Genomic DNA, 27,015 nt, shown 5'->3' with positions numbered 1-27,015 from the left:
TACTTTCATTTAAATAATATTTGATGCTTTATGATTTCAAAAATTTTAATAAGAAACCAAATGTTTTAATCATGCTTTATTTATTTTTAAAATTAAATATTAGTTATTATACAGCTTAATCAATATGTTTGCGAAGAAAAAATTATATTTAATAGTAACATTTTTTAATATAAATATTAAAGTGAATTATATAAAATTATTTGTGGGATTTATTTTTACTTAAAAATTTTACTTAAAAATTTTAAATTTGAGAAGAAAAAATATTATAGTGATTATAGTAATTTTTTATTTAAAAAATGTTACTTAAATATTTAAATGTTACTATTTTTAAGTGAAAAATAAATATTTTAATTACGTTAATTAAAATATAATATAGTGAAAAATATTTGTTAAATATAATAATTAAAATTTAAGTGAATTATATCTAACGTAAATTAAAGCGAACTCTTGCAAGTAACACTTTTTTACTAAAAATATTAAAGTGAACTATAGTATTTTTTCATTATAAAGCTTAATCTATACGTTATTCAAGTAATTATTTAAAAAATTTAAGTGAATTAATTCAAAAGAAAATCTTTTTTGTTGTAAAAGGTATTTTTATGTATGTCCAAAATAATTGCATGATTGAAGAGGTACCAAAACTGTAATATCCAGATATCAAAAATGCTCTTCATGGCATTTAAGAGATTTTTTGAATGCAAACGGGTATAAACGACCGACAGGTACAAAAAATGTAATTTTTAGGGACCAAATAGGCTATAAAAATTTTTTGAGACCATTAATTCATTTTTCGACAAGATCAATGACTATTAGTGCAGTTCACTCTTATGGATATTATTACAAGAAGGAATAAGTACATTGACATCCGATCTAAAATAAATTGTGAGAATGTTTTTTTATACTGGGCTTCGATAACAATTTAAATACAGATTCTTTTTTTTATAGGATTTATAATTATGCAATTAATCCCAGATAAATTCAGAAGGCCATGTCACATCAATTTCAGATAAATGGCCGTGATCTTGATAACATAATCAAAAGCATAGCAATTCCGAGATAAAATTCTTTAATTCAGGTTATGTAGTAATTTGGTAATGTAAAGTTTACACGATGTGTTGCATCAAATTATAAGTTGGTATAAATCAAAATTATAAGTTGGCAATGGCAGGGCATAATCGTGATTGACAATTACAAATACAAGAAAACACATGATCTAATCCATATTATAAACGCGTACATATACATATACTTGGCTCTTCTGTTCTTCTACATATGTGTGCCTCCTTGTTTTCTTCTCACATTCAAATATACCATGGATTTCCACCCTTCTTCACTCTCTCCATTTCTCACTTCTACCCCTCGGAATCCCCTTCTTTTCCGGCGACCCACCTCATCTTTCCGTCCACTTATCCTTATCTGAAGATTCAAGGTGTTTAATTTTTGTGGTTTGGATTTTTTTGAAGACTTTTTTTTTTGGTCAGTTGAAGATTGGCTGTAAAGCTTAAGAATTTTGGAGAGACTTCCTTAAATTTGATGTCACATGTTTATGCTTGTCAAGATTGTTATTTTTTTGTTGATTGTAATCTGGCAATCTTGTTACAAAAGAGTAGAGAAGAGAAGGGGTTTCACTTTCTTAAATTCATGTTAATTGTCTTTGTGTGTAGAGAATCTTTGGGATCTTCTGACATGTCATGATGTTGGAATTCCATTTATGATTTCAAATTATCTGCTTTTTCTCAGTTTCCATCCAGTCTAGCTAGTTTCCTACATCTTAGTGTTATTGCAACTTGCATAAGATTCAAGTGATTTGTATGCTCAAAGGCTTGTTCTTGTTTAGGTTGAGAGCAAAAACATCTGTGGAGAGGATATGGGGCATTTTTCTTCGATGTTCAATGGGCTGGCAAGGTCAATTTCTTCAATGAAGAAAACGAAAAACTTGAAGAACAATGGTGATGGGAAAGAGGGTGTTAAAGCTATGGCCAAGGAGGCCAAGAAAAATGAGTTGATATTGAGGTCATCAGGAACTGTTAATGTTGATGGCTCCAACAACTTGGCCTCAGTTTATTCTAAGAGGGGAGAGAAAGGTCTGAATCAGGATTGTTGCATTGTTTGGGAGGTATGCTTTCATTTTGAGTCAATGATGAGATTAGCATATTATGTGGATTTCAGTTACATAATTAACTTTGTGGTGTTTAGGAATTTGGGTGTCAAGAAGATATGATCTTCTGTGGGATATTTGATGGGCATGGTCAGTGGGGGCATTTTGTGGCGAAGAATGTTAGAGACTCGATGCCTTCGTCTCTTCTCTGCAACTGGCAAGAAACACTTGTTGAGGCTGCACTTGATCCTGATTTCGATTTGGGTTCCCAGAAGAAGCTCCAGAGCTTCAACATATGGAAGTATTCCTATTTGAAGACGTGTGAGGCCGTTGATCAGGCGCTGGAGCACCACCGCAAGATTGATGCATTCAACAGCGGCACCACAGCCTTGACCATTGTTAGGCAGGTAAAAAGACTATCATCATCTTAACCAAGCATATGCATCTTTAATGATACATATTCAGTTTTGAAATTTCAACTTGGATGGCTAATGCATTTTTATGTGTCACAATCATCTGGAGACATCTTCAAAGTTATGGAAAAGTCTCTATTTGTGTAAGTGTGGTCCATTCAAAAGTAGTTGGCTAGGTTCATAAGGATTCTTAGCATGCAAGGGACCATTTTATGAGGATGTTGAAAATCCTAGTGGTTAAAATATATCGAAACTCGAATTCGGCTTATTCTTAATATTTTCAAGCATTTACATTCTAGCATAGTATACTATTAATCTGACCTAATTTGAACAATGTTGTGTTATTACCAGGGAGAAAATATGTTCTTAGCAAATGTAGGAGATTCGCGTGCTGTACTGGGTACGCCTTCTGATAACGGGGATATGGTGGCAGTGCAACTCACCATGGATTTCAAGCCTAATCTACCTCGTGAGTTTCGCACACACTCTCTCTCTTGCTTTGGCAGTTTGTGAAGGCTAATAATAAGGGTGGTGTGTTTGTGCAGAGGAGGCGGAGCGGATAACACAGTGCAATGGGAGAGTATACAGCCTGGACGATGAGCCAGGAGTTCACAGAGTGTGGCTGCCACATGAAGACTCCCCGGGGCTAGCAATGTCACGAGCTTTCGGGGACTACTGTGTGAAGGACTTCGGCCTCATTTCGGTGCCTCAAGTCATCCACAGACATATAACAAGTAAAGATCAGTTCGTGGTGCTGGCCACCGATGGGGTATGTATGAAACCTATAAGTCTTGTTTTCAAGATTTTGTTGCATTTGTTGATATAGATAGATATATTGTTTTGTTTACAGGTTTGGGATGTTGTATCGAATGAAGAAGCAGTGCAGATTGTGTGGGAGTGTCCGGAGCGGGGCAAAGCTGCAAAGCGGCTGGTGGAGCGGGCGGCTGATGGGTGGAGGAAGAAGAGAAGGGGAATAGCTATGGATGATATATCAGCAATTGTACTCTTTTTTCATTCATCTTCTTCTTCTTCTTCTCACCAATTTGAACTTGTACCTACGCTTAAGTGAGACTGTGAGAGTCATCGTCAGTTATAACTGGATTCTTAATTTTAAGAATTCAATCCCAATTTAGATAGCAAATTTTGAATATATTCATGTATCTTTGAAACTGTTTTATAATTAGATGGATGAGATTGCTTTTCTGAAGAAATATAACTAAATATAGCATACGCAGGAGTATGATATTGTCAACTGAAAGCTCACAAGATAGACTATAATTGAGTGAGTTCATATTTACAATGTTGAAAATACAATATATTGACATGATGTTTATACCTATATTGGACCAAATATGACCCTTGCTTCAGCAGTGAACACTTGATGTCCACTGACAACTTGTACATAAATTGTAAAGTCTTCAACAAATTACAGAATATATTCATCTATGCACTCAGTGGAATACCTGTGAAGATGTGTAGAACTCACCCTCGTTAAACATTGGTCTCAGATCATCTTCTTGCTTCATGAACCCCAGTGGGAAGGAAACAAGTTGCCCTCTCACCGATTTTAGCTTTGTCTCTGGATCAACTGTGATGACTTCCCCATTCTCATGAAATTCAAGTTTCTCAGGTGCCACTCCCAAGTCGATCGTTGTGTGCCTAAGCTTCTGTTTCCAATGGTTCATACTTTGTCTAAGAGCGGATCTGAAATTAACAATTGATTACATTTGTGAATTTACAAGAACCGGGAAGAAGGATATATATAGGTTTATAGTTTGGCACCTGGAGTGGATGGTGTCATTGGGGATGCAGGAGAATACATCATGATAGATCTTTGTATTCGACTGTAAAATGAAACTCAATTAGAAAGAGAGATCTGAATACTTCGACTCCAAAAGATATGCAGCATGGTTTAGTAAATCTATGCAAAACTTAGGAAAGACAAAGGTGTCATATCCTGTTAGCCTGCCTAGTCCTAAGTTTAAAACTAGCATTTCGATGATTTGGCAGCTATATAAGCATATATGCCTTGATACCTATATGCTTGTGCACACCTATACACATTATTGTATAACATTTTGCTCACCTCGGCAATTTCTAGCCAGAAATCTTTGTATGTTGAGTCAGCTATTGGGTCTTTTATTTTATCAACCTGCCTGGGACAAAAAAATTAGCACTGAAAAAGAAGTTAACACCGACTAAAGCAGGACAACTGGTAAGATGTCAAAAGATATAGGGTTTGGAATATATGCAATTAAACTCAATAAGAAGCCATATAGTCATACAAGTAAGCCCTTAGACTGTTTTAAATAAACAAAATTCCAAGTAAATGCTCTTAAAAATATTATCTTCAATAATATACTACTCCATGAATATTACCTCTTCAGTGTTTAGACCAAGATGCTCAGTCCACAAGGAAAGTCTAAGGCTGAAAGAAAACTTTCCAGCCTTCCATGGGCTCCCATCCATGGATGAATCAACAAACTCTTTATCTTCTAACAAGATAGCTATCTGTATAACACACACCATCACCACATTTTTTAATCCTATATAGAAGAAATCTAAGATAAAAGGATATATTAATACTTTATAATTAACCAATCTGCGTTATTTTAACCATGATTTTGTAACGCATACATGAATCTATGCATGTCAAACTCACATTACAATGAAATTGTCATTGTCAAGTCAGTCATTCAAGATGAAGTAGGGCAGTGCATTTGAGAACCTTGTGTGAACCAAAAGATAAGCACTACTGAAATCGCTACATGTTTACAGTATTAGGCTCCACACAACATTATACTCCTAATCCTACAAAATTGCTATCGCAGTTTAATTATTGAACCGACGGGGAACAAACTCACCTCTGAGTCCCTTGAACCCAGCAAACTCCGATCATTAATATTGCATGACCCAATCAAAGCACGGCGGTCATCTACTATCATAACTTTGCTGTGGACGTAAATCTGCAAATGAAAGATAGGTCTCAGAATAGTTTGATCAAGAAGCATGGATGGCTAAAACTTCCCATGTCAAAACTGACTGAGCATGAGAGAATGGGATTACTAGGTTCATATATTGGCTTGGAAAGTCATATCGTACTGATGAGGGAAAAGTGCTAACTGTATTTGGAAGAAAATGATTAAAAACAACATTATCCAAAATGATATATACCTGACTCGTAACCAGAGGACCACCTTTGAAAAGTCTGCCATAATTTCTTAAACCAAAGAAAGATACAAAATTATGCATCATGGGACCAAGTTCTGAACTGAGTTTTTGCAATATTGAACTTTCTGTTCTGCAAATAGTGCGGTACTGCCAATGCATTATTGCTCGAACAGTAGCTGCTCCTCCATCATCTACACCACCCTGTTTACTGAATAGTTACTCAGAGATATAGTAACAAGATTCAGATGGGATCTTTCTATTCAGCAGGAAAGTACCTGAAACCCAGGCAACAGAGGGATGATGATTATAACTCTGAAGCACTTGTTTTCTTTGTGAGCCCGCATTATGCGCTTATACAGAGATTCAAGCACACGGTTTTGTATAACTTCATCTTCTTCAAGGCCTGATATAAAAAACTGATTCTGGAAGTAGACAAGGAACAAATTTGGCATATCACTTTGCAAAATTCATGTACCAAATTAACACTAAAGAACAGGAATGTAAGATGAAAACATTTACAGAAGTACAAAGATGAGTCCTCATTCCATAACTTTAAGCCATGTACGACTAAAAACAGGAACACATTAGTCCAGAAGGGACAGGCTGGCCTATTTTAGTAGTAACATTTATTTTAACTTCAATTTAACTTATATTGTGATTTTTGCTGAAGGCTTAATTTTTCCATCTTTACTCTCACCTTGTCATGCAGGACACTGGGGTAACTGTTACTCTCACCCCATGTGACAGGACGATGATCATACTTTGTATGTTAAAAAAAATTTGATATAATTTCTTTCTAGTTAGATGTCCAGTTCAACCTAAGCTTCTAATGTGCATTTTCCTGTTGATACTATTTAAAAGTTTATAATGTTTGGATGGCATAGATTGATTGGTCCTGGGAAATGAAGAAATACCTCAACATATATGAAGTGTTCTGCCTCCTCAATGAGGGCACAGTAAGCTCTATGAATGCTATCTTCAGATTGATTTGTCCCAGCAGACCACTGGCTCACACTTCTGACAACCTATACCGATGAAATATGCATCTCAGGTGAAACTTCTGAGGCTAATCAGTCCAACTTAGTTGGCTCATGGTCCAATTTATTTTTACGTGCCTGTTTAAAATATGCTTAGCTTCTCTAGTTACTTTCATTTGCTTTTTATTGCCCACTCAAAGTAGAGTTTGTTCTAGATGCTCAAAATAAGGTAATTGTGTTTGAGTTAAGCTACGATAAGCTGCTCATGCCTCAGTAGTCACTACCTTTTCTTCTAGTGACAAGATATGTGATTCTAAATTATCTTCTTCATCTTACCTCCTATATTCTCTTAATGCTTCCAGAATCATGGGGCAAAACATAACTTTTTTGTCTAAACTACTAATGAAAGCTTCTCTCTGAGGTCTACAAGTATTCAAAGCCCAATATTTAGAAATACCACTGAGACCCCATTTATTTGCTTGAAAATTAATTATCTAACTTGGTAATCGGATCACCAAAATTTAAGTTTTTCTAATGATTTGAATGAGTTTAAGGAAAGTAGAATTATTTTCCCAAACTGGGAGTCTCATCTCCTATAGTTGAAAAACAGATGCCAATTTCAATAAGATAGGATTATAACTAACCTGGCAGCGGCATAAACTACGTGGACCAACTTGTGTTACATCATTGGCTGATTTGACCTGGCTTCGTAGCAGATCTGATTCTGAAGTTGTCTCCACTGATGTTGCATTTTTTATATTTGCAGTATCATAGTTATCGGTGAAACTAAATCTCATGTCTTGGTAAGAAAGTGACCTGCTTCTACTATGACCAATCTTCTCATTTGGAGTGTATTTACTTGAGTTGAAGTCATTCCATCTATTGTCCATGACAGAGGACTCTGGACCATTCGCTTCATGAGGCAAAAGTAGTGGGATGTCGTCAGGTGGTGCTTCTGAGGAAAAAGAATTTTTCCTACTTAATCCCTCTGGTTCAACTTGAGAGATTTTCCTGTTTATGTCTGTATCACTGCCTTTTCCCATGTAGTGCGGTAAAACCATCTGATTTTGTGGTATAAGTAGCGGTATTTTCTCTTCGTTTGGTGCTTTACTCCTCTGGTTTGATGGTCGAAATATATTAGCAGTTGAATATTTATTGGAATACACCAGAAGCCGGGAGGCTCACCTTAGCATGGTTCCAGCGCTGAACAAAATGTCTAGCAATATCCCTACAAGGGGGGCCCCATACAGCACAATGAACATCATGCCATGGCATCCGAGGGTACTTTTCTCTATCCAGTTCATCTTTTAGGGTATCCTCCCATGAATTGGGTTCTGATTCTCTGAATATCAATGGAGCAGTGAACATTGATAAGATCAAATTACTTTAACTAATCAACTATACCAAAGAATCTTCTGGTATTCAACCAAATTCCTTCAACTAATCTATGTCTTGTAACAATCAAATTCATGGACAGATATGAATATTTTCAAGAACATGAATACTTAGCCAGTACTTACTTTCTGAATACATACATGATCTATGTTTCATACAAAAAGATCATTTACCTTGGATTATAGTAGTCTTTTCCAGGCCATAAGAAAGGAGGCAAATCACTTATTTTGTGTTCAGTTGTGTCATATCGGCCGAAGCATAAATCTAGCCCTCCAATATAACATATCTTGTTATCCACAATAACAAGCTTTTCATGGTGAGACCTGCACGAACCATTGCTAACTTTTTGAAACGAGATTGGAAAATTTCTTGGATGAATCTGAACAAACTTCTCAAAAACCACAAATAAAAAAAAAGTTCTTTTATTTCTCTAGTGTAGGATTTCTGAAGCAATAACCTACCATAAGTAGACGCCAGTTGACAAATGATCAGGATACCGTAGAACTTTGACATTTTCATGAATGCTAAGAAGCTTTCTCTTACTAAATAAGCTATTAATTTTTAAAGCAAGAGAAACTTCCTTGTAGAGAAGGATGTGTATCTGCATGGTGTTATATATAAAGAATTCAGAGAACAACTACAGTCAATGAAATAGAAATAAACAAACTCCAGTAGAACTTTGCTTCAATGGCTATGGACAAGAAAATGGAGAACCAGAACCTTGAGAAGACATTCAGGAAGATAAAAGCTATTGCTTTCCAGGTAATAGAATACAAAATTAAATGTTTTTGTACATTGCAGTCAGTCAAGATAGTCAATTCGACACTGAAAGAAATCTTATAGGCTGTCAGCCAAGTGAAGTTGCATGCATCTTCATCATATCTTAGTTATCATGAAAAAAAGCTCAATTCTGGTCTACATTTAAATGAAATTTAGAAGTTCCACAGCACATATTTGTACAAAAAGCATTTAATCTTTACCACAATTGGACATTTGAGACAAAGATCAACAACAAAAGAAAAGATTGATAGCTAAGTAGTTGGCATGCTTAATGTGTACCTGGACCCCTTCCTTAGCTTTAGCCTCGAGTAAAATATCAAGCCTGGAGGAGCTGTTATTGTGATATGGCCGTCTTAAGTACAATTCTGGGCAAAGCCACCATCCGGTTATGTATATCTGCGAACATACTTTGGCTAGTTTAGATATTTGAACTGCCAAAAATGGCGAGACAATAAAATGACATGTCTGGAAACTTAACCTCGGATCTAGCTCGCTCTATGGTTGAAGCAATTGATTCAAATGCTGCTTTTCCATCTATGAACCATTGGGCTAGGCTTCCATCTTCTTCTAGTCCTCTAGTAGGAGCAAATGAATTAAAACGATGAGGATGACACCAACTTTCAGAACGCTTTGCCTCGACCTCATTAATTGCAGATATCCACTCTAGAACTTTAGAGTTGCTTGTAGTCCTTATCTTTATGCTTCTATTCCCACTACAAACCTGTTCAGCATTTAATCCAAGGAGATCGACTTAGTCGCTTTCTAAATAGTAATATATTTCAAGTTTTCTAAGACATATGAAAATTGAATGCTGCAAGTTACAACTATGTTGACTCTGATTCGCAAAGTAATCAACCATATAGGCAGCTCAAGCTTTAAACATATCATTGGACACTGAAGAAAGAACACTGTATATGCCACCCATATAGGTAACTCAAGCTTTTAAGGCATGTTAAACTTTGACCACAAAGAACCTCCAAATTATGTAGGCCAATTGATAACTATGTGCTACATCCTTCCCACTTGATATGCTTAATATCACGTGGTCATTTCTCATTCCAGTTTCAAGCTGTTTTTTTAATAAAATCAAATTAGTAAACATTGTAAACCGTAGACAAACTGAATACCCCAAAGCCTGGAAAATATTAACAAAACATGGGGTATCTATAGAGATACTCAGGTAAGTTGGGGAAGCATTATTTAGTGTTGATGCTTAGCCAAACAGGATGTGAAAATGAAGCTTACCTTAAATGCATGAAGCAAAGGATTTCGTTCCTTCGACAGTTTTGCCAAATGAACTTCATCATCTCCTTTGTTATTTGAGGTTGGTAGGACATCAAAGACAACTATGTCTAAGACTTTGGTATCAAAATGATTTCCAAGGAAAGCCAGGCATCCCGGTTTGAGAACAAGCCAAACCTAAATTCAGGTCATTTGTGATCAAACTATTCAGAATCGAGAGATCTTAGTAAGGTTGGCTATGAGCAAAAGGGAAATTAATTTGGAGGAATCAAGTGTATTTTCATTATTGAATGTGGTACTGTTTATGACAGCACATGAAACACTAGTTCAAGATCACTTACTTTTTGCCAATTTCTGCCACAACAACAAGAGCATAGCCAAGATCCTGGGCATGTATCTTTCTCTGAAGACCTATCTAAATGCTTAACCAACACATAACCTTCCTTTAGCTTTGGACCATACTCTTCTGAAAATGATAACCTAGACACCTCCAGGAACTTGCATACCTGGAACATAAAAGAAAAATTAGTCTAAGGTTATTCTTTTTCATTGCATGCAGGATAACATATCACATGGAAGTATCTAAAGATGCACTCAAAAGGCAAGCGGAAAACCCAAGCAACCTCTTGACTGGCATTAGTTCAGAAACATGATCATATGACATGCAAGCTAACTACAATATAGTTCCAAAAAAAGATATGCTCATGACGTTTACAAATACAACTGATGATTCAGACACTGGTTAGCTATGTTTGTTAGAATGGCCCCTTAAGTATTAAATCTCAACCCCTCCCACAGTGTTTTAAATGATTGAGATTATTTTCATGTAGATATGGCAAAATATCAGTAGGCACATGGCTATCCAAGCATCTAAAATTAGTGGGCCAAACATTACTAAAATTAAAAGCTGCTTTCTATATAAAACTTTAGGAAGTAAAATATGAAGGTAGCTTGTGAAAAACACCACGGTCTTAGAGTGAACATATGTAGTAGAGGAAATTAACTTAGTTTTCACTTTTCACCTCTTGTGAATTAACAATGTCCAAGTTTCCCAGAAAATGGTTCAGGTAATCTTGCATTGCAACTTTTCCCTTGTCTGAGATCTGTTGCTTACCAACGACCGGCCGAATAACTGACAAAGCGGCTCTTGATGGAACATTTCTGGCCAATAAAATATCTTGAAGATGAATAAAGGAAGGTAGAATATTTCTAAGTCAAAAAGTTCAAAAATAACTTTTCACCTGTTCCTAAGACTTTCATCGTGATATATTGGCAAAGATCCATTGTCAGGGTCATCCTCATCATGCAAAACTGTTGCATGATCTCCTACACCGATGTTATGTAGAAGTTCCTTAACCTTTTTCAGGAAACAAAAGTGTTGACAAGGATCAGAAAGAACCATGGGAGTCAATATAACGGACGGTACTCAGAGAACATGAAATGAAAATGCAAAATTGTAAAACGGGACATGTCACCCATGAAGAGATATGGGAAATAAAGAAAACCTGCTCCTGCTTCTCATGAAACTCTTCAATTATTGCACGTTTCTTTAGTGAAAGGTGTAAGTAAATAACTTGAGAAGCCTTTTTCCGCAGCTGCCACTTGAACTGTCACAAAGAAGTTTGAATTGAACTTAAGATCATATAGTCATATTATGCACATCCTATTATCCTAAGAAGAAAATTAAAAGACAAGAATAAAGTTTTACATAATATTACGAGGGAATAAAGTAAAACGGATGAAAAGTACAAAGGATGAGAATGCATAAACAAACCAATACTCGACGGAAATATAGACGGAGAAATGAGTCAATGACCCAAAGAATCCAACCCAAACAGTGTATTTTTTGTTCTTGATTGTGCATAAGTTACCTTGGTAACAGAAAAACTAGCAAGAAGAAGAATCAAACTTGACCTGACTTTCTACTGTGTGCTTGGCATATTATGCAGTAGTTTTTTAATCCAATGCATGTGACGCTCAATTCTGATTTCTGACCTTTTTCTTTCAATCAGAGCTGAATCGCAAGTGGTATTTCACTAAAACATAGGAAACAATGAAGATGTCATTTTGTGCACATGTTGCACAGAACCAAATGCAATACATAATTCCAACTGAAGATCTAAATTATTAACCCCTTAAAATCCCAACTCTCGTAAGTTGAATAAACATATTACAGCGCTAATCATCTCATACATGTGAATATTCAACAATATTCACCCTATAGAAAGAGTAAAGTTGATCTTTCAAATAATCTTTCAACTGCTGGACCAAAATTTCATGAGAAAAGCTGTGATAGGATCAGAATTCTCATTGTGCTAGTGAAACCATGTAACACAATGTGCCTAGTTCAACTGTATGGTAGGATTTGCAGAGATAATCAGTGATTTGTTCTGCATAAAGATGTGAACGTGGTTGGATGCAATGAAACAAAGCATGCCATGAGAAAATGCATGGTGCTTTACTTCATTAAGCAAATCAGATCAAATAGTCCAAATGTTAAAGAAAGCTCCAACAAATGCATTATACACTAAACTGGCAAAATAAAATAATGCTTCTATTCATAGGCACGCCAGGAAATAGCCTGAATCAGCATACTAAGCCAAATTAGGCAAAGCATTTCTTGGCAGAATAACATTACTCATTTAAACTCTGTTACGTTACAGAGTTACACAACCATCCGAGTTAGTGTCTGGAAAAATCAACTAGTCTTGTGCTCTACTAACATTTGAAGGGGAGCAGCTTAAGTACTCACAGTATTTTCTATCAAATGTCCATCAGTCCATAGAAAATCCACGCAGATGAAAATTTCCGAAAAAAGGAAAATCCAATTGAAGTGGCTAACCAATTAATTCTTCCATATATTCAACTACAACATTGCAACAACTATCTTCAGCAAAACAACCACTAGCTATGAAATTAAAATCCGATCACATCAAAATCACGAGACAATAAAGTCTGAAATTCAAATTGGGGATTAATACACCGACGCACTTATCGTGCATAAGCAAGTATACATCTATATCCGTCTAATTGGATCCGTATACATAGAGCGCCGATGCGCATGACGAGGATGAATTGAGGATACCTGTTTGTACTGGAGCTGAATGTTGTAGGACAAGAGCAATGGCGTGATGTCGCTGGCTTCCGGACGCGAGACCGATACTATAGTCGCCGTGGGCAACTCATCGAAAATCCTGGTGGATGCCGCGGCGTCCCCGCTGAATCGAAGCGAGCGAGACGACGATAACGCGGACCGATCGTGGCTGGAAATGAGCCTCTCCCTCGACATTGCGCTAGTCAATCAGGAACAACCAAACATTCCCATGCGCATTCTCTTTTTTTTACAAAATTATACGAAAAACTTAACTGAAAATACCGTATTTTTTGGCAACGAATGAGAGAGGTTGCAATTTTGTCCTCCTTATTTTAGTTTGGTGTAAGCTCTTGTTTTATGATGCCACGTGGAGGATTTAAGTGACGTGCCATGCTTGCGTAGGGATTTTTTGGGAATTAAATGGAGTTATATCCTGTCTTCGTCCCCCAAAGAAGTATAAACATTTAGTTTGACATGAATTTTAATGCATAACTGTCAAAGTAAGACAGGTATAGAAAGAAAACATTTTTAAAGTATTATTAATAAAGAATGTGTCTCACCTCATTAGAGAGAAAGAAGTTTTCTAAATTAGAAAGTTCATACTTGGGAACGAATTAAAATAGAAATAGTTCATACTTTTCAAAAACGGAGGAAGTATTAGGAATTTCATATTTTTAAATATTTTTAGAACGCAATTAAACTATAATAGCCAAAGAAACAATGCTATAGATTAAACAAGTTGAACTAGTTAATCTTCCTCCCTAATGAGTGAAAATTTACGACATTAGTCGTACAGGTGTATTTATAAGAAATATTGGAGCATGGACATACGTGTAAGATGAATTTCTGTAGTAAAATATGTTTACTTGCAAGTTATATTAATAATATTGAAACTATTAAAAGACTGTAATAGGTGTGAATATTTCTTGTGTGTGTTATTCACGGACTGTAATAGGTGTGAATATTTCTTGTGTGTGTTATTCACGGTTCTCCCCTTTTTATATTTTTAATATAGAGCATAATATAATATTTTTGGTAGAGAATAAATTATTGTTAGACTATATAATTCGGTATCAATTATGTATCTTTACCATTTAAATTATTTACTACCATCTCCGACAACTCAAGATGTCAACCTTGGGGAGCATTATGGTGCCACCATAGATAGGGTAACACCATACCACTAATATAGTCCGTTAGATCTCATTTATGAACGCCTAGAATTAAATTTCGTGAACAGAACACGGATTGCAGTCTAATGTATTAGATATTGCAATCGTGGTAAACCGCAATATTGTTGTGGTAAAACTGCAATATTCAATGAATAACACTGCAATCTGATAATGTAAAAATTAAAGATTTCATATTTTACCCCTTGACTCAACTTTATTTTACCCAAATAATACCCGCAAGTGTACGGGGTTATCGTAGCAAATAGCAAGCAAGAGTATATCGTATCCCACAGAGACAATTAAGTGTAAACTTAAGTACCACGAACCAATTTCAACTACTATCCAGACAATCAGAAATTTTTGGTTTTAAAACTAACAACTACTAAAAGCATGTAAAGTCAGAGAATAAAATAGAACACTTAAACACGAAAGCAATTAAGAAAGCTGTGTAAGATGGTGGAGAAATATGCAGAATTCAAGGATCCGATGCACAACTCATAGCCTAACCCAATTGAAATCGATTTACCATTTAAAGTCTCTAGAATTATTGAATCAATCACACATGTAGATTAAACCCCCTCCCGAGGTGAGAAACCTGTAGATTAAGTGTAACAATTGAAGTCCCCTTCTAATTCTTAGACCTAACTCCCAATAGATCGATTAGATAACAGATTCCACTCAAAACCTCAACTCTCCCGAGTTCTATTGAATTAAGGTGTGAATTATTCTTCTTTCAAGATTAATTATTTCATCTCCCGATTACTCTAAGAAACCCTACACTCCCAATTGGTGATCAAGCAATTGTTAGGAAAAAACACAAGAATAATTCAAATAATTACAAGAGCAAGATAAAAACGAAGTCAATTGGATTAATAACTATGAATCAATGCCTCTTCACCAAGAATTCTACACAAAGTGTTTAGCTACTCATGTTCAATGTAAAAAAACAAACAAAAACTAAAGAAAACAAAAGAATTCATGATACGGAATACAATTGGCGGATGAATTGAAGCTTGAATCTTCAATCTTCTTCCAAGAGTGCTTCCTAGAGAGAGAGAGTGTGTTTTTGCGGCTTGTAGAGAATGATTTTTCGTTGCCCTAGCTTCTCTCTTTTATTTTTTCTTCAAAAAAATCACGTTTGGGCTAAAAATCGTCAGTCAGACGGACCCGGCCGGGTGAAATTATTGCACATAAAATCCACCCGGTCGGGTAGAAGTCTCTGGACTTTTTATGAACAAAATTGGCCACCCGGCCGGGTGGAATTATTGCACATAAAATTCACCCGGCCGGGTAGCTCCCGGCAGTCCGCGCGGCTTTCGTAGATCGGCCATATCTCTCTCATCCGAACTCCGATTGGGGCGTGTGAGGTACTCACGCGAAGCTCTTTCGATGATGAAGACAATGGTACTCTCAAAATAGGATTCGGACCCCATATTGATAGGCAGATTAACGTTTGAAGCAGACCCCAGTCACGGCTTGGCTCATTTTGACCCTTTTTTACCTATTTTAACTTCAAACACTTGATAAACTCATCAAAGCACCTTTATAGTGAAATATGAACGTAAACTCAAGTAATATGTATTTAAAAACCAATTATCACCACGTTTAACGCCCAATAAAACAGTTAAAATACGAGTTTATCAACTCCCCCAAACTTAATCACTTGTTTGTCCTCAAACAAGAAGCAGACAACAATCAAATATAAACTCGTACACATAAGTTGGATCTCATCATTGCCTCAGTTAATAAACAATAGCATGCATCAATAACTTAACACACATGTAAACCAACTGATCATTGCTTCAAGTTACTAACACGTATGCAACCTTGTCAATTTGCCCTCACAAGATAGATATGTAGTGTAATTCTCCCACTCTCAAAGTGTATAGGTAAAATACAAGCTCTCAAATCAATCAATCATGCATAGTTTACCATAGGCTTGCTCGAAATCTAACCTCTCCTCTACTATTTTGTGACTATAAATCAAGGATCTGAAAGGTTTTATTTGTAGGTTGTAATGTAGGCTTTTTGGTTAGGTGAGGAAAATTTGGCCCAAGTGACTTATAATCCCTTTCGAAACTATAATAACTTCGTTCTTAAAACAACTCAACTCCTCAGTAGTCTTTATAGACTCTTCTCATCTACCAATTCTCCCCCAAACTTGGTTTCTTACGCATTTCTAGACTTCGTCTAGCTTATACCCCCTCTAGGCTTCGCCTAGCTTATACCACCAAATTATTCTTTTTTTTTTTACAACTCTTTTTTTTTCACAACTAAAAGCATACATCCACTTTCCCAAAGATATTCAAGCCAATACTTCATCTTTAAACTCTTCTTATCATCCAAAAGTGTTCTTTTCTCCCAAACTTATTTTCAAGCATATATACAACCCCAAGTTATCAAATAATAGACTATTAGGCTCAAATATGGCTAACAAAGGATTATGATTTTTATTTTAGGGTGAAAGTAAAGATAAGGCTAGAACGGATGGCCTAACGTCACTTCCTAAATCTATACTCACTATGTAGACTCAAGGAAGATCGCGAGCAAGTTCTAGAAACATATAACACAATGACGATAATCACACATTTAGAAATATATAGGCTCAAGTCTCACAAGGTTATGGCAAAGGACAAGGCAACGAGCAATCCACTTTAGACAAATCACAATAAGGACATACAAGCATGCTTGGTCATATCAACAAGTTTTCACAAACAATTTAGCACATAGCATCATTAGCAACTCATCCAACAAACATGCTTGAATTCAATTCAAATTGATCCGACCCCCCATTCAATTTCATCCACGGGGTTTATTAATCCTAAACTAAAATCCTAAACAAAAAAAAAATTTAAAAATCTACTCAAAAATAAACTAAAAAAAATAATAAAAACAGTAAACTTCACCATCCACCATATCACCCCCAAACTTATTCAAAGCTACGCAAAGAAATAAGTTTGAAACGTTGGTGGAGAGGTGATGCTTACTTAGCAACAACACCAAAAGAAATACATAAAACAATAAAAGATACCTTCCATGGGTTGCCTCCCATGGTAGCGCAACTTTTTACCGTCGTATGCCCGACGTCTCTAAATATCAACCGAGATCCTCTTTCATCCCAGAGTTGCCTCCAGGTGATCGCTTGGCTCCTCCTCCGTGAGGAAATAGATCATTCCAAGTCTTGGTGAGCCACCACTTTTCAGGCTCTCTCGGGATAAGCTCCTTCAGTGTTGGAGCAGTTGTCTTTCTTCCCTTGGCAGCAGTTGGTATTTTACCCCCCATCCTAGGGGGTGCAGTAATGATCACCGAGTGCACCGGTGAAGGGCAACTATGGTCTGCATCGATCCATGCTATTGGCTCCGAGTTAGTGGAAGCCATCATCTCCATGTGAAGCTCATAAAAGTCCTTCTGCTTCACTTTTCTGACTGCACTCGATCCTCCTTCTTCAGTAATCACTTGGTGCTTCAGACGCACCACTTTGCACTCCTCAGTTCTTCCATCCATGCTTCTCGGTTTGTGGGAAAACGTTTGACTTTCTTCTCCCATGAAGATTGTCAACTCTCCCTTTTTCACGTTTATATTTTCCTCGGCAGTGGCAAGGAAGGGACGTCCTAGCAGTAGGGGGACTCTCTTGTCTTCTTCCATGTCCAAGACCATAAAGTCGATGGGAAAAATAAATTCCCCGACCTTAATCAGTAGGTCTTCCACGATGCCCTTTGGATACACGACAGATCTGTCTGCCATCTGTAGTGTGGCTGAGGTGGGCTTCAAAGTACCAATGTTCATTTGCTTGAACACCGATAGTGGCATTAGATTAATGCTCGCGCCTAGATCGCAGAGAGCATTCTCCACCTTATAGCCCCCAATGAGGCAGTCGACAGTGAAACTTCCAGGATCCTTCAGCTTGGCAGGCAGTTTCCTTTGCAGCAGAGCACTGCAATTTTCAGTTAGATTAATAGTGTCAACCTGCCCCCAACTGGTCTTCTGGGCTATCACCTCCTTCAGAAACTTAGCGTACTTAGGCATCTACTGCAGTGCCTCGATCAAAGGGATGTTCACATGCACCTTTCTGAAGATGTCCAGAAATCGAGTGAACTGTTCATCTTTCTTCTTCTTCTGATTCAGTACCTGCGGGAATGGCACCTTTACTCCACAAGTGGTGCCAGTATTCTCCTTTTCAGCCTCCTTTTCCTTCTCTGCCACGGCAGCCTTGGGCTCAAGAACGGTATCAGATGTGGTCGCAGGCAGTGAGGGAGCTTCATAAATAGTGCCACTCCTTAGATGCACAGCTTTGCATTCTTTGGGATTTATGATGGTGTTCGAAGGGAATTTTCCCGATTGAGTAATAGTACTCACAGTCTGGGAAATCTGGCTGATCTGTGTGTCGATGTTCTTCAGATGAGTGGCCATACTTTGCACATCTGTCTCAACCTTCTCCATCCTTTGATTGTTCTGCTCCATGAGCTTGTTGGACTGTAGCATGAAAGACTTGAGTATGTCTTCCGTGGTCATCTTCTTCGGATCATTAACCACTCCATCAGTAACTGTGAACCCCGGGGGTAGTTGCAGAGCATTATTTGGGTTTCCATAAGAGAGATTGGGATGCCATTTTTTCCCGAACTGATTATATCCTCCACCCTGAAAGTTGGGGCGGTGATTATTGAAGTACCGGTTGTTGTCCCCTTGATTCACATAGTTCACGTCCCCCATTTTTCCTTGGGGTTCTTGAGACGGTTGCCCCATTGCTATACAGTCGAATTTCATGGTCAGCGCATCCAACTTGTCGGATAAGGCGCTCATAGAATCATGATCTGTAGTAGAAGCCACCCTATGCACCTTACTCCTGTCGTTGCTCCATCCTTCGTCATTAGATGCGAGCTCCTCAATCACTTCCATGGCTTCATTCACTCCTTTCTTGAGAAAATTACCGCCTGAGCTCAAGTTCAACTCCCGTTGTGCTTCAGGCACGCATCCCTTGAAAAATGTAATGACTTGAACTGTCGGGGTTAACCCATGGTTGGGACACCGTTTCATCAAAGATTTAAACCTCCCCCATGCGTCTCTGATATTCTCTGCAGGAGTCATCTGAAAGGCAATGATCTCGTGTTGCCTCTTTATAGCTTCACTAGGGGGGTAGAATTTCTCCAAAAATTTTTCCACCATAGCATCCCATGTTCTAATCGATCCTGGCTCCAAACTCTCCAACCAATCCTTTGCTGAATCCTCTAATGAGAAAGGAAACAGCCTTAGTCGAACCTGCTCATCTGTAACTCCATTCATCTTTGTTGTGTTGCAAATCTGGATGAACTTGGTGATATGCTTGTTAGGGTCGTCAGTGGATTTGCCCCTAAAAGCAATGTTCTCCGCCATCTGGATTAGTCCTCTTTTCAGCTCAAAAGTATTAGCCGTGATGTTGCTATGAACAGTTGGATTTGCCTGGCCTTGGTATACATATTGATTCTGCACAGGCACAGGTGGTCCACGGTTGACCTGTTGACGCAACTCCTCCAGCTGTCGTAGAAGCTCAGCATAATTGGGAGGAGGGGGTGGTGGACCGTTGTTACCTTCTTCGTACTCCATCAGACTAGGAGAAACGGGATCAAACAAAATATGGTCCTGAACTGGTGATCGGATGGGTGAAAGGTCGCTTTGAACTGAAGATGCTCCTATGCGGTTAGGCGAAGAAGCTTAAATTTTCTGCGTGAGTCTCCTATAGGCGTTCCTCTTCCGGTTTGTTGCTTCGATCTCCGGATCGAAAGGTTCTAGAGGCAAGCCTTTAGAACGTGTGTGCATACACCTGAACAAGAAACACAAATGTGAGAACTCAAAAAAATTAAAAATGAAGTAAAAAGAAACAAAAAGCAATAAAATCTGAAGTAGTAATTTTGATTATTATCACGATATCAAGTTATATAACACAAAATTGTCCCCGGCAACGGCGCCAAAAACTTGACTCAACTTTATTTTACCCAAATAATACCCGCAAGTGTACGGGGTTATCGTAGCAAATAGCAAGCAAGAGTATATCGTATCCCACAGAGACAAATAAGTGTAAACTTAAGTACCACGAACCAATTTCAACTACTATCCAGACAATCAGAAATTTTTGGTTTTAAAACTAACAACTACTAAAAGCATGTAAAGTCAGAGAATAAAATAGAACACTTAAACACGAAAGCAATTAAGAAAGCTGTGTAAGATGGTGGAGAAATATGCAGAATTCAAGGATCCGATGCACAACTCATAGCCTAACCCAATTGAAATCGATTTACCATTTAAAGTCTCTAGAATTATTGAATCAATCACACATGTAGATTAAACCCCCTCCCGAGGTGAGAAACCTGTAGATTCTAATTCTTAGACCTAACTCCCAATAGATCGATTAGATAACAGATTCCACTCAAAACCTCAACTCTCCCGAGTTCTATTGAATTAAGGTGTGAATTATTCTTCTTTCAAGATTAATTATTTCATCTCCCGATTACTCTAAGAAACCCTACACTCCCAATTGGTGATCAAGCAATTGTTAGGAAAAAGCACAAGAATAATTCAAATAATTACAAGAGCAAGATAAAAACGAAGTCAATTGGATTAATAACTATGAATCAATGCATCTTCACCAAGAATTCTACACAAAGTGTTTAGCTACTCATGTTCAAAGTAAAAAAACAAACAAAAACTAAAGAAAACAAAAGAATTCATGATACGGAATACAATTGGCGGATGAATTGAAGCTTGAATCTCCAATCTTCTTCCAAGAGTGCTTCCTAGAGAGAGAGAGTGTCTTTTTGCGGCTTGTAGAGAATGATTTTTCGTTGCCCTAGCTTCTCTCTTTTATTTTTTCTTCAAAAAAATCACGTTTGGGCTAAAAATCGTCAGTCAGACGGACCCGGCCGGGTGGAATTATTGCACATAAAATCCACCCGGTCGGGTAGAAGTCTCTGGACTTTTTATGAACAAAATTGGCCACCCGGCCGGGTGGAATTATTGCACATAAAATTCACCCAGCCGGGTAGCTCCCGGCAGTCCGCGCAGCTTTCGTAGATCGGCCATATCTCTCTCATCCGAACTCCGATTGGGGCGTGTGAGGTACCCACGCGAAGCTCTTTCGATGATGAAGACAATGGTACCTTCAAAATAGGATTCGGACCCCATATTGATAGGCAGATTAACGTTTGAAGCAGACCCCAGTCACGGCTTGGCTCATTTTGACCCTTTTTTACCTATTTTAACTTCAAACACTTGATAAACTCATCAAAGCACCTTTATAGTGAAATATGAACGTAAACTCAAGTAATATGTATTTAAAAACCAATTATCACCACGTTTAACGCCCAATAAAACAGTTAAAATACGAGTTTATCACCCCTCCGCGTTTTTAATTGATTCAACATAATGTTGTCACATGGCAGCTTGACAAGCACACGATTTTCAGATCCAATGGCCTAAAATGGTGGTATTGTGTCATAATAAAGAGTGTTGTCATTTTAATACATCTATGTCAACCTTTCCTTTATTATTTGTCACAATTAAAATGTCCACTTTCTACATTTAGAATTAAATCTCTCTCCTCATTAAAACATTTAACTATCTTTTTATCTCTACTTACTACACCTAACAACTCCACCTAAGATCATGTGCCACTCAAGAATATGGACATCTTGAGTGGGACGGAGGGAGTACTTTATTTGGTATGATTTTCTATTTGGTATGTTTGACACTCTCCCTCAAGTTGAGCAACGACATTTCCGATACTCAATTTGCCCAAGGCTTAATTGAAGACCTCCAGACTTAGTGCTCGAGAGTATGTTTGCAAACTGATCTTCTGACTGAAATAATGTAAGTTCTATAATCCCCCCCTTCAATCTTCTCCTTGATGAAATGACGGTCAACTTCCAAATGTTTAGTCCTATTGTGTTGGACTGGATTTTCTAAAATGTTGTGGACCGAATCTTATCCTTAAGTTTTTATACCTCTTAAGAATTGAGCTTGTGTCTGCAAGCATAATGCATATAGCTATTTCAGTCACGTGGGGGGTTGTTGGAATCGTGACCGGTCAAAGGTTTTGACCGAATGTGATAGAATATTTAATTTTACAAAATTAAATGATATAGTGTCAATCTAAGTTCGAAGTAGATGACTGTGGCAAATTTATTTCTCTAAACCGATTCTTGGTGAGTGAGAAATATTGGATTAAAGTTGGTCACAATTACAAGCTTTAAAAGACCAATGAGATGAAACCTAGGGATTAACTAAGAGTGTTAATATTCCCACATTTGGGGTATGTTTGATAGCCCAAGTTGGAAAATCCAAGAGAAGAAACAAAATAAGAAAATAAACCAAATTATAGAGTAATGTATTTCTTGATTTTTATGTTTTTAAAATTCAGCAGATGTTTGATACACCACAAGAAGAATGGGATATCCATTGGGTAGACATTATTGCCCTTTATCTTTTCTATTTTTATCCAACATACCATAATCTGCCCTAGTCCTAGAAATATATATAATTTCTCTGCATTTCTGGTTTCCCAGCAGCAGCTCGAAGACTCCGGACGAAATTTTTACCTTGCCTTACTTAAATCCTTGTTGCAACCCCAATATGTGGAACTGGAAACAAAGCAAAAAATGAATGAAAGTTCACACATGTCTTTTGAATGCCAAACCTCATTCAATCTATCTCTTTGTTCAATTGAAGCATACCCAAATATGGACGGACATTATTTTTAATACAGTAAAGGTCAATTTTTGTCCTAAACATATGGCCGATATAAGAACTTGGTCCAAACATTCGCTTTTTGAAAAGCAGGTCCATAACAAATGAAATTTGTGTCGATCTGGTCCATTTTTAACGGTTCCGTCAATTTTTGACGGTCAGCCGTCGATTAGCAAAATTTTGACCCGATTAAGCTTAATATCGAATTATTAGTCATCTAATTATTGCAAATGTTCAGGACGTATTTGATATTGATAATGAAAATATTGGACTAGTTTGACGGTATTTTGTTCTATTTTTCTGCTTCATCTTCGATGAAATTGTAGTCCATAATGCTATGTGGATGTTTCAAATCCAGTTTCAGAACCTTAATATGCATTTCAACATTATCGGAATTCAAGAACATAGATTCAGGGGCTTACATTCAAAATTCAAAATTCAAAATTCAAAATTCAAATTCGAAATTCAATTGCTTCGTCGGAAAAGGCAATTGAGGTTGACGGTGACGACTTGGTCTCGTCGATGGGCCGCCGCTGCCGCCGAAACTCCTGCAACAATGTGACCTCTCCATATCCGACAAGTCCAAAGGATTTTGGACCAAGTTGCAAAGAAAGAAAATTAGGTTCTGGTGGTGTGGGGAAGAAGAAATGAAAGAGAGGGAGAATAAAAAAATTTGATTTTGATTCATGTTTTTATTTAAGGGTTTTCTACTTTACAAATATTACAGAAATTTTTAAAAAAATAGCTACAGTAATAAAAAAATGGCTAATCCGGTCAACTTAACACTAATTAACGGTTGACCGTCGGAAATTAACGGAACCGTAAAAAAAGGACCGTATTAACACGAATTTCATTTGTTATGGACTCGTTTTTCAAAAAGTGAATGTTTTGGACCAAATTCGTAAATCGGCCATATATTTAGGAGTCATGAAATCAAGGTTTACTGGAAGTGTCTACAGTTCCCCCAATGGATAGAAATAGAGTTCTTTAATGATGCAAAAACATTCAATTGTGAATAAATCTTCTCGAGAAATAGGGATGCACAAAGTGAGATAAATTTGTGTAAAAAAGAAATTGATGTATCGTGTGGTGTGGTGCTGCATCTCTGACTGAAAATCAGAAAGAAAAAGGGAAGAGAAGATGGAGTGATGCTGCAAATCTAACCGAAAATCAAAAAGAAAAACAAAAGAGTTGAAAGTTTGGTGCTGTAAATCTGACCGAAAATCAAGGATTAAAATAGAAGAGAAGATGGAAGAGATGATTGGTTTGGTGCTGTAAATCTGACGGAAAATAAAAAAGAAAAAGAGAAGAGAAGATTGAAGAGAAGAGAGGATTGAGCGTGAAATTAGGTAGGGCTAATTTTGGAAGCAATTTTGTTTCTTGATGCAATGGAAAACAAACCTATGTTGAACTAACGATAAGTTTCCACCGACAAGCTGGTACACACTCTTGGGCCTTTGCGGGCTTGATGAGGCTCGTTTCATGCATGTGTTCTATGATTAAAATACACCCAATTCTGTGAATCTAACGTGCAAATGTGAGTCAAGTGTGAGCCATATTCAGAAAATGAACGAATAAGTTGGGGGGACGAACGGATCAGGGAATGAAGTAAAAAACTGCAGTGCTGAGTTGATCAAGTCAGAATCAAACGGAGCCAGCAGGAGTTTCCCATGTAAAAGATAGAGCTAAAGACCCCACCCCAAAAGCCAAGGGCATGAATGACATTTTGAGAGCACGGTACCCCAGGGATCAGGACCCTATGCCTCTCTATAAATAGGAAGCCAAGCGCGAGTAGGAAAGGGGGTTACACACACGCATAGAGAAATACATTTTAGGAATTCAGCTCTCTTCTAGGGCTGAAATGGTAGCCCATTTTGTTAGGGTTTTGTATACTAGAAATCACCTTTCGAGTGATTGCATACTGTAAAACTATAATGGTTATTTTCCAATAAATGCAACAGATTATTTTTGTCATAATGTTGTTATGTTTTACATTTAATGGTTGTTTATTACATATTTAAATGTATGAGCAAACGTAACAAAGTCTAAGTCTTTGTTTTAGTAGACCGGTTGTGGGCGTCGTCCAATTTAAGGTAACACGGTCAGTTCTAAACAAAGAAAAATAAGAATTTCACAACCTAGATAGGCCTAGACTACCTATCGCGAAAGGTTGCAATGTCAGTCCGATTATTTCTAAACCTTATTGAAATAAGATGACGTTGGTGAGGTATAGCACTGAATGGATCTAGCAGCAAGACGAGTCTTTATGCTATCTACTGAAAGATGAGGTCTTGATAATTAATTTCTTAATCAATGTACGTTAGCATTGAGCATACGATATTGAGTATCCACTACTTTGACTTACCAAAGGTGCGGGTTTTTCGTAACCCAACGATCCAGGTATATTGGGTAGTGGTGGTCATTATCTAGAGATGCTAGGATTGCTATTATGTTGAAACGTGCGCGAGGAGAGTCTCGTTTGATAACATCCACAAGAGGAGCTCGAAACGAGGTTTTATTATTCGGAACCTAGCTAGTTGGAGTTTGATTACTCTATGAATAATAAATAAGAGTTTCTTGCTAAGTCCACTCTTGGAATTCGAAATATGTTAATTAATTAATTCTATAGCAGACATTAATTAATTAATGGATGTTTCCATCTTAAGCGCGGGAAATAAATCAAATACAATTAAAGGAAACCCGGAATACTTGTAATTTCGGATTTGGAAGGCAGTGCAATATTACTTCTGTAGTGGCTGCTCGTAATATTCCAATATAAGCTTATATTAAATTGTGGGTTCAATTTAATTAATAAAAAGCTAATTGGGTGAGGCCTGTTCCAGATTCTTCCTTAGATCCCTGATTGGGCCCAATATGTGACTTATATAAATAGGAGAATAAAGGAGACAGAAAACACAACAATTTATTCATAAAATTTTCGTCCCCCTCCTTTAAGAGAATTTTCAAAAATTGTGCTCTCCTCCGTGAGCTGAGTTCTGTCTTCCATTATTCGAGTCCTAGTACGTTGGTGAGATTTGCCCACACAAATATCAGCGTATAGTCCGGGACACCAGTCAGAAGATCCGAGGTCTTGTATTGAAGATCTTCACGTGGAGACGGAGCAAGCCATCATCGATTCTTGATTGAATCAACGAGGTAAATTGGCTAATTCCGTAGTAAGCATGTTTTAGGAATTTAATGTGCTAAAGCATGTTTTAATTCAAGTTATGAGCATGATACATGTGATAATTACGCGAATAGATTTTGTCTAAATAATCTGCTAAATAGATCAAATTCATGTGATCCGTTTTGTTACGCACGCTTCCGCTGCCAGCCCCTTCACATTTTACTTCATATTCCTGATTTCTGTCACGCACACACTTGGGTTCTAGTTTAGTTTTAGTTACGTGGTGTTGGGTGGTTGTTTTATATCAAGTTTGGAGTTGTGTAACACCGTCCCGACAAGGGGCGAAGATACAATCTTTACTTTGCGTTTACTACGTTTGTTTTTAAGTTTCCGTGTTGTTATCAATTCTGAATTTTTTGCGAAGTAAATTTGATGATATGATTTCAGCTTATCTTGGTTTATTCTATCGCCCATGCATGTGTTCTCTGATTCATCTTTAGTTCCTGGTTTATGAGTATCTTTTAGCTAAGTAATTTTGTCGCTGTTCAATACGTTGAATCTGAAATGCTTACTTACGATTTTTGCTTAGTTGCGAAGAAATTATGGATAAAGTGTTTTAGATGTTCAGATCTGGTTGTTCGTAGTCGCGTAGAGTAGATCTAGGCAGGTTTATGTTGATTGAAAGTTTGATAATGTCTGATTTAGCTTCTGAAGTGGTAGATCTGATAGATGATTCGTGATTGTTGCATGACTATGGCTTAGTTATTTGTTTACGAAGATGCATGTTTAATGTTTAGGGTAGATTCACTTTTACAAGTTTGTTAAGTTAAG

General features: G+C 37.1%; 3 protein-coding genes across 5 annotated transcripts; 1 reads left to right on the top strand and 2 right to left on the bottom strand.

The window, feature by feature from the left end:
• Positions 1-1,229: 1,229 nt before the first annotated feature.
• On the top strand, positions 1,230-3,732 carry LOC121795381 (probable protein phosphatase 2C 34). Its single transcript, XM_042193902.1, has 6 exons — positions 1,230-1,429; positions 1,838-2,116; positions 2,197-2,505; positions 2,863-2,980; positions 3,057-3,280; positions 3,362-3,732. Exons 2-6 carry the CDS (start codon positions 1,868-1,870, stop codon positions 3,578-3,580), a joined length of 1,119 nt encoding a protein of 372 aa, XP_042049836.1. The 5' UTR covers positions 1,230-1,429; positions 1,838-1,867; the 3' UTR covers positions 3,581-3,732.
• A 19-nt stretch (positions 3,733-3,751) lies between these two features.
• LOC121795380 (phospholipase D zeta 1-like) lies at positions 3,752-13,444 on the bottom strand. 3 transcript variants are annotated; one of them, XM_042193901.1, is made up of 20 exons: positions 13,162-13,444; positions 11,582-11,683; positions 11,318-11,433; positions 11,099-11,237; positions 10,418-10,582; positions 10,080-10,253; positions 9,313-9,555; positions 9,114-9,230; positions 8,516-8,655; positions 8,228-8,377; positions 7,845-8,001; positions 7,304-7,774; positions 6,597-6,707; positions 5,958-6,104; positions 5,686-5,883; positions 5,376-5,477; positions 4,891-5,022; positions 4,598-4,663; positions 4,294-4,355; positions 3,752-4,215 (listed from the first exon to the last, which is right to left on the bottom strand). In XM_042193901.1, exons 1-20 carry the CDS (start codon positions 13,363-13,365, stop codon positions 3,963-3,965), a joined length of 3,249 nt encoding a protein of 1,082 aa, XP_042049835.1. In that variant the 5' UTR covers positions 13,366-13,444; the 3' UTR covers positions 3,752-3,962. The 3 variants fall into 3 exon arrangements, 1 of the variants encoding a protein (XP_042049835.1); XR_006049462.1 differs by having other exon boundaries at positions 4,199-4,215; positions 4,598-4,687; XR_006049461.1 differs by lacking the exon at positions 3,752-4,215 and having other exon boundaries at positions 4,598-4,667.
• Positions 13,445-18,368: 4,924 nt separating this feature from the next.
• LOC121796709 lies at positions 18,369-19,922 on the bottom strand. Its single transcript, XM_042195502.1, has one exon. It carries the CDS (start codon positions 19,920-19,922, stop codon positions 18,369-18,371), a length of 1,554 nt encoding a protein of 517 aa, XP_042051436.1.
• Between the last annotated feature and the right edge of the window lie 7,093 nt (positions 19,923-27,015).

Source organism: Salvia splendens, chromosome 3, assembly GCF_004379255.2.
Source record: "Salvia splendens isolate huo1 chromosome 3, SspV2, whole genome shotgun sequence".
NCBI lineage: Eukaryota > Viridiplantae > Streptophyta > Magnoliopsida > Lamiales > Lamiaceae > Salvia > Salvia splendens.
The sequence above is the reverse complement of the archived record's forward strand: the minus strand, read 5'-3'. Positions and strand labels throughout refer to the sequence as shown.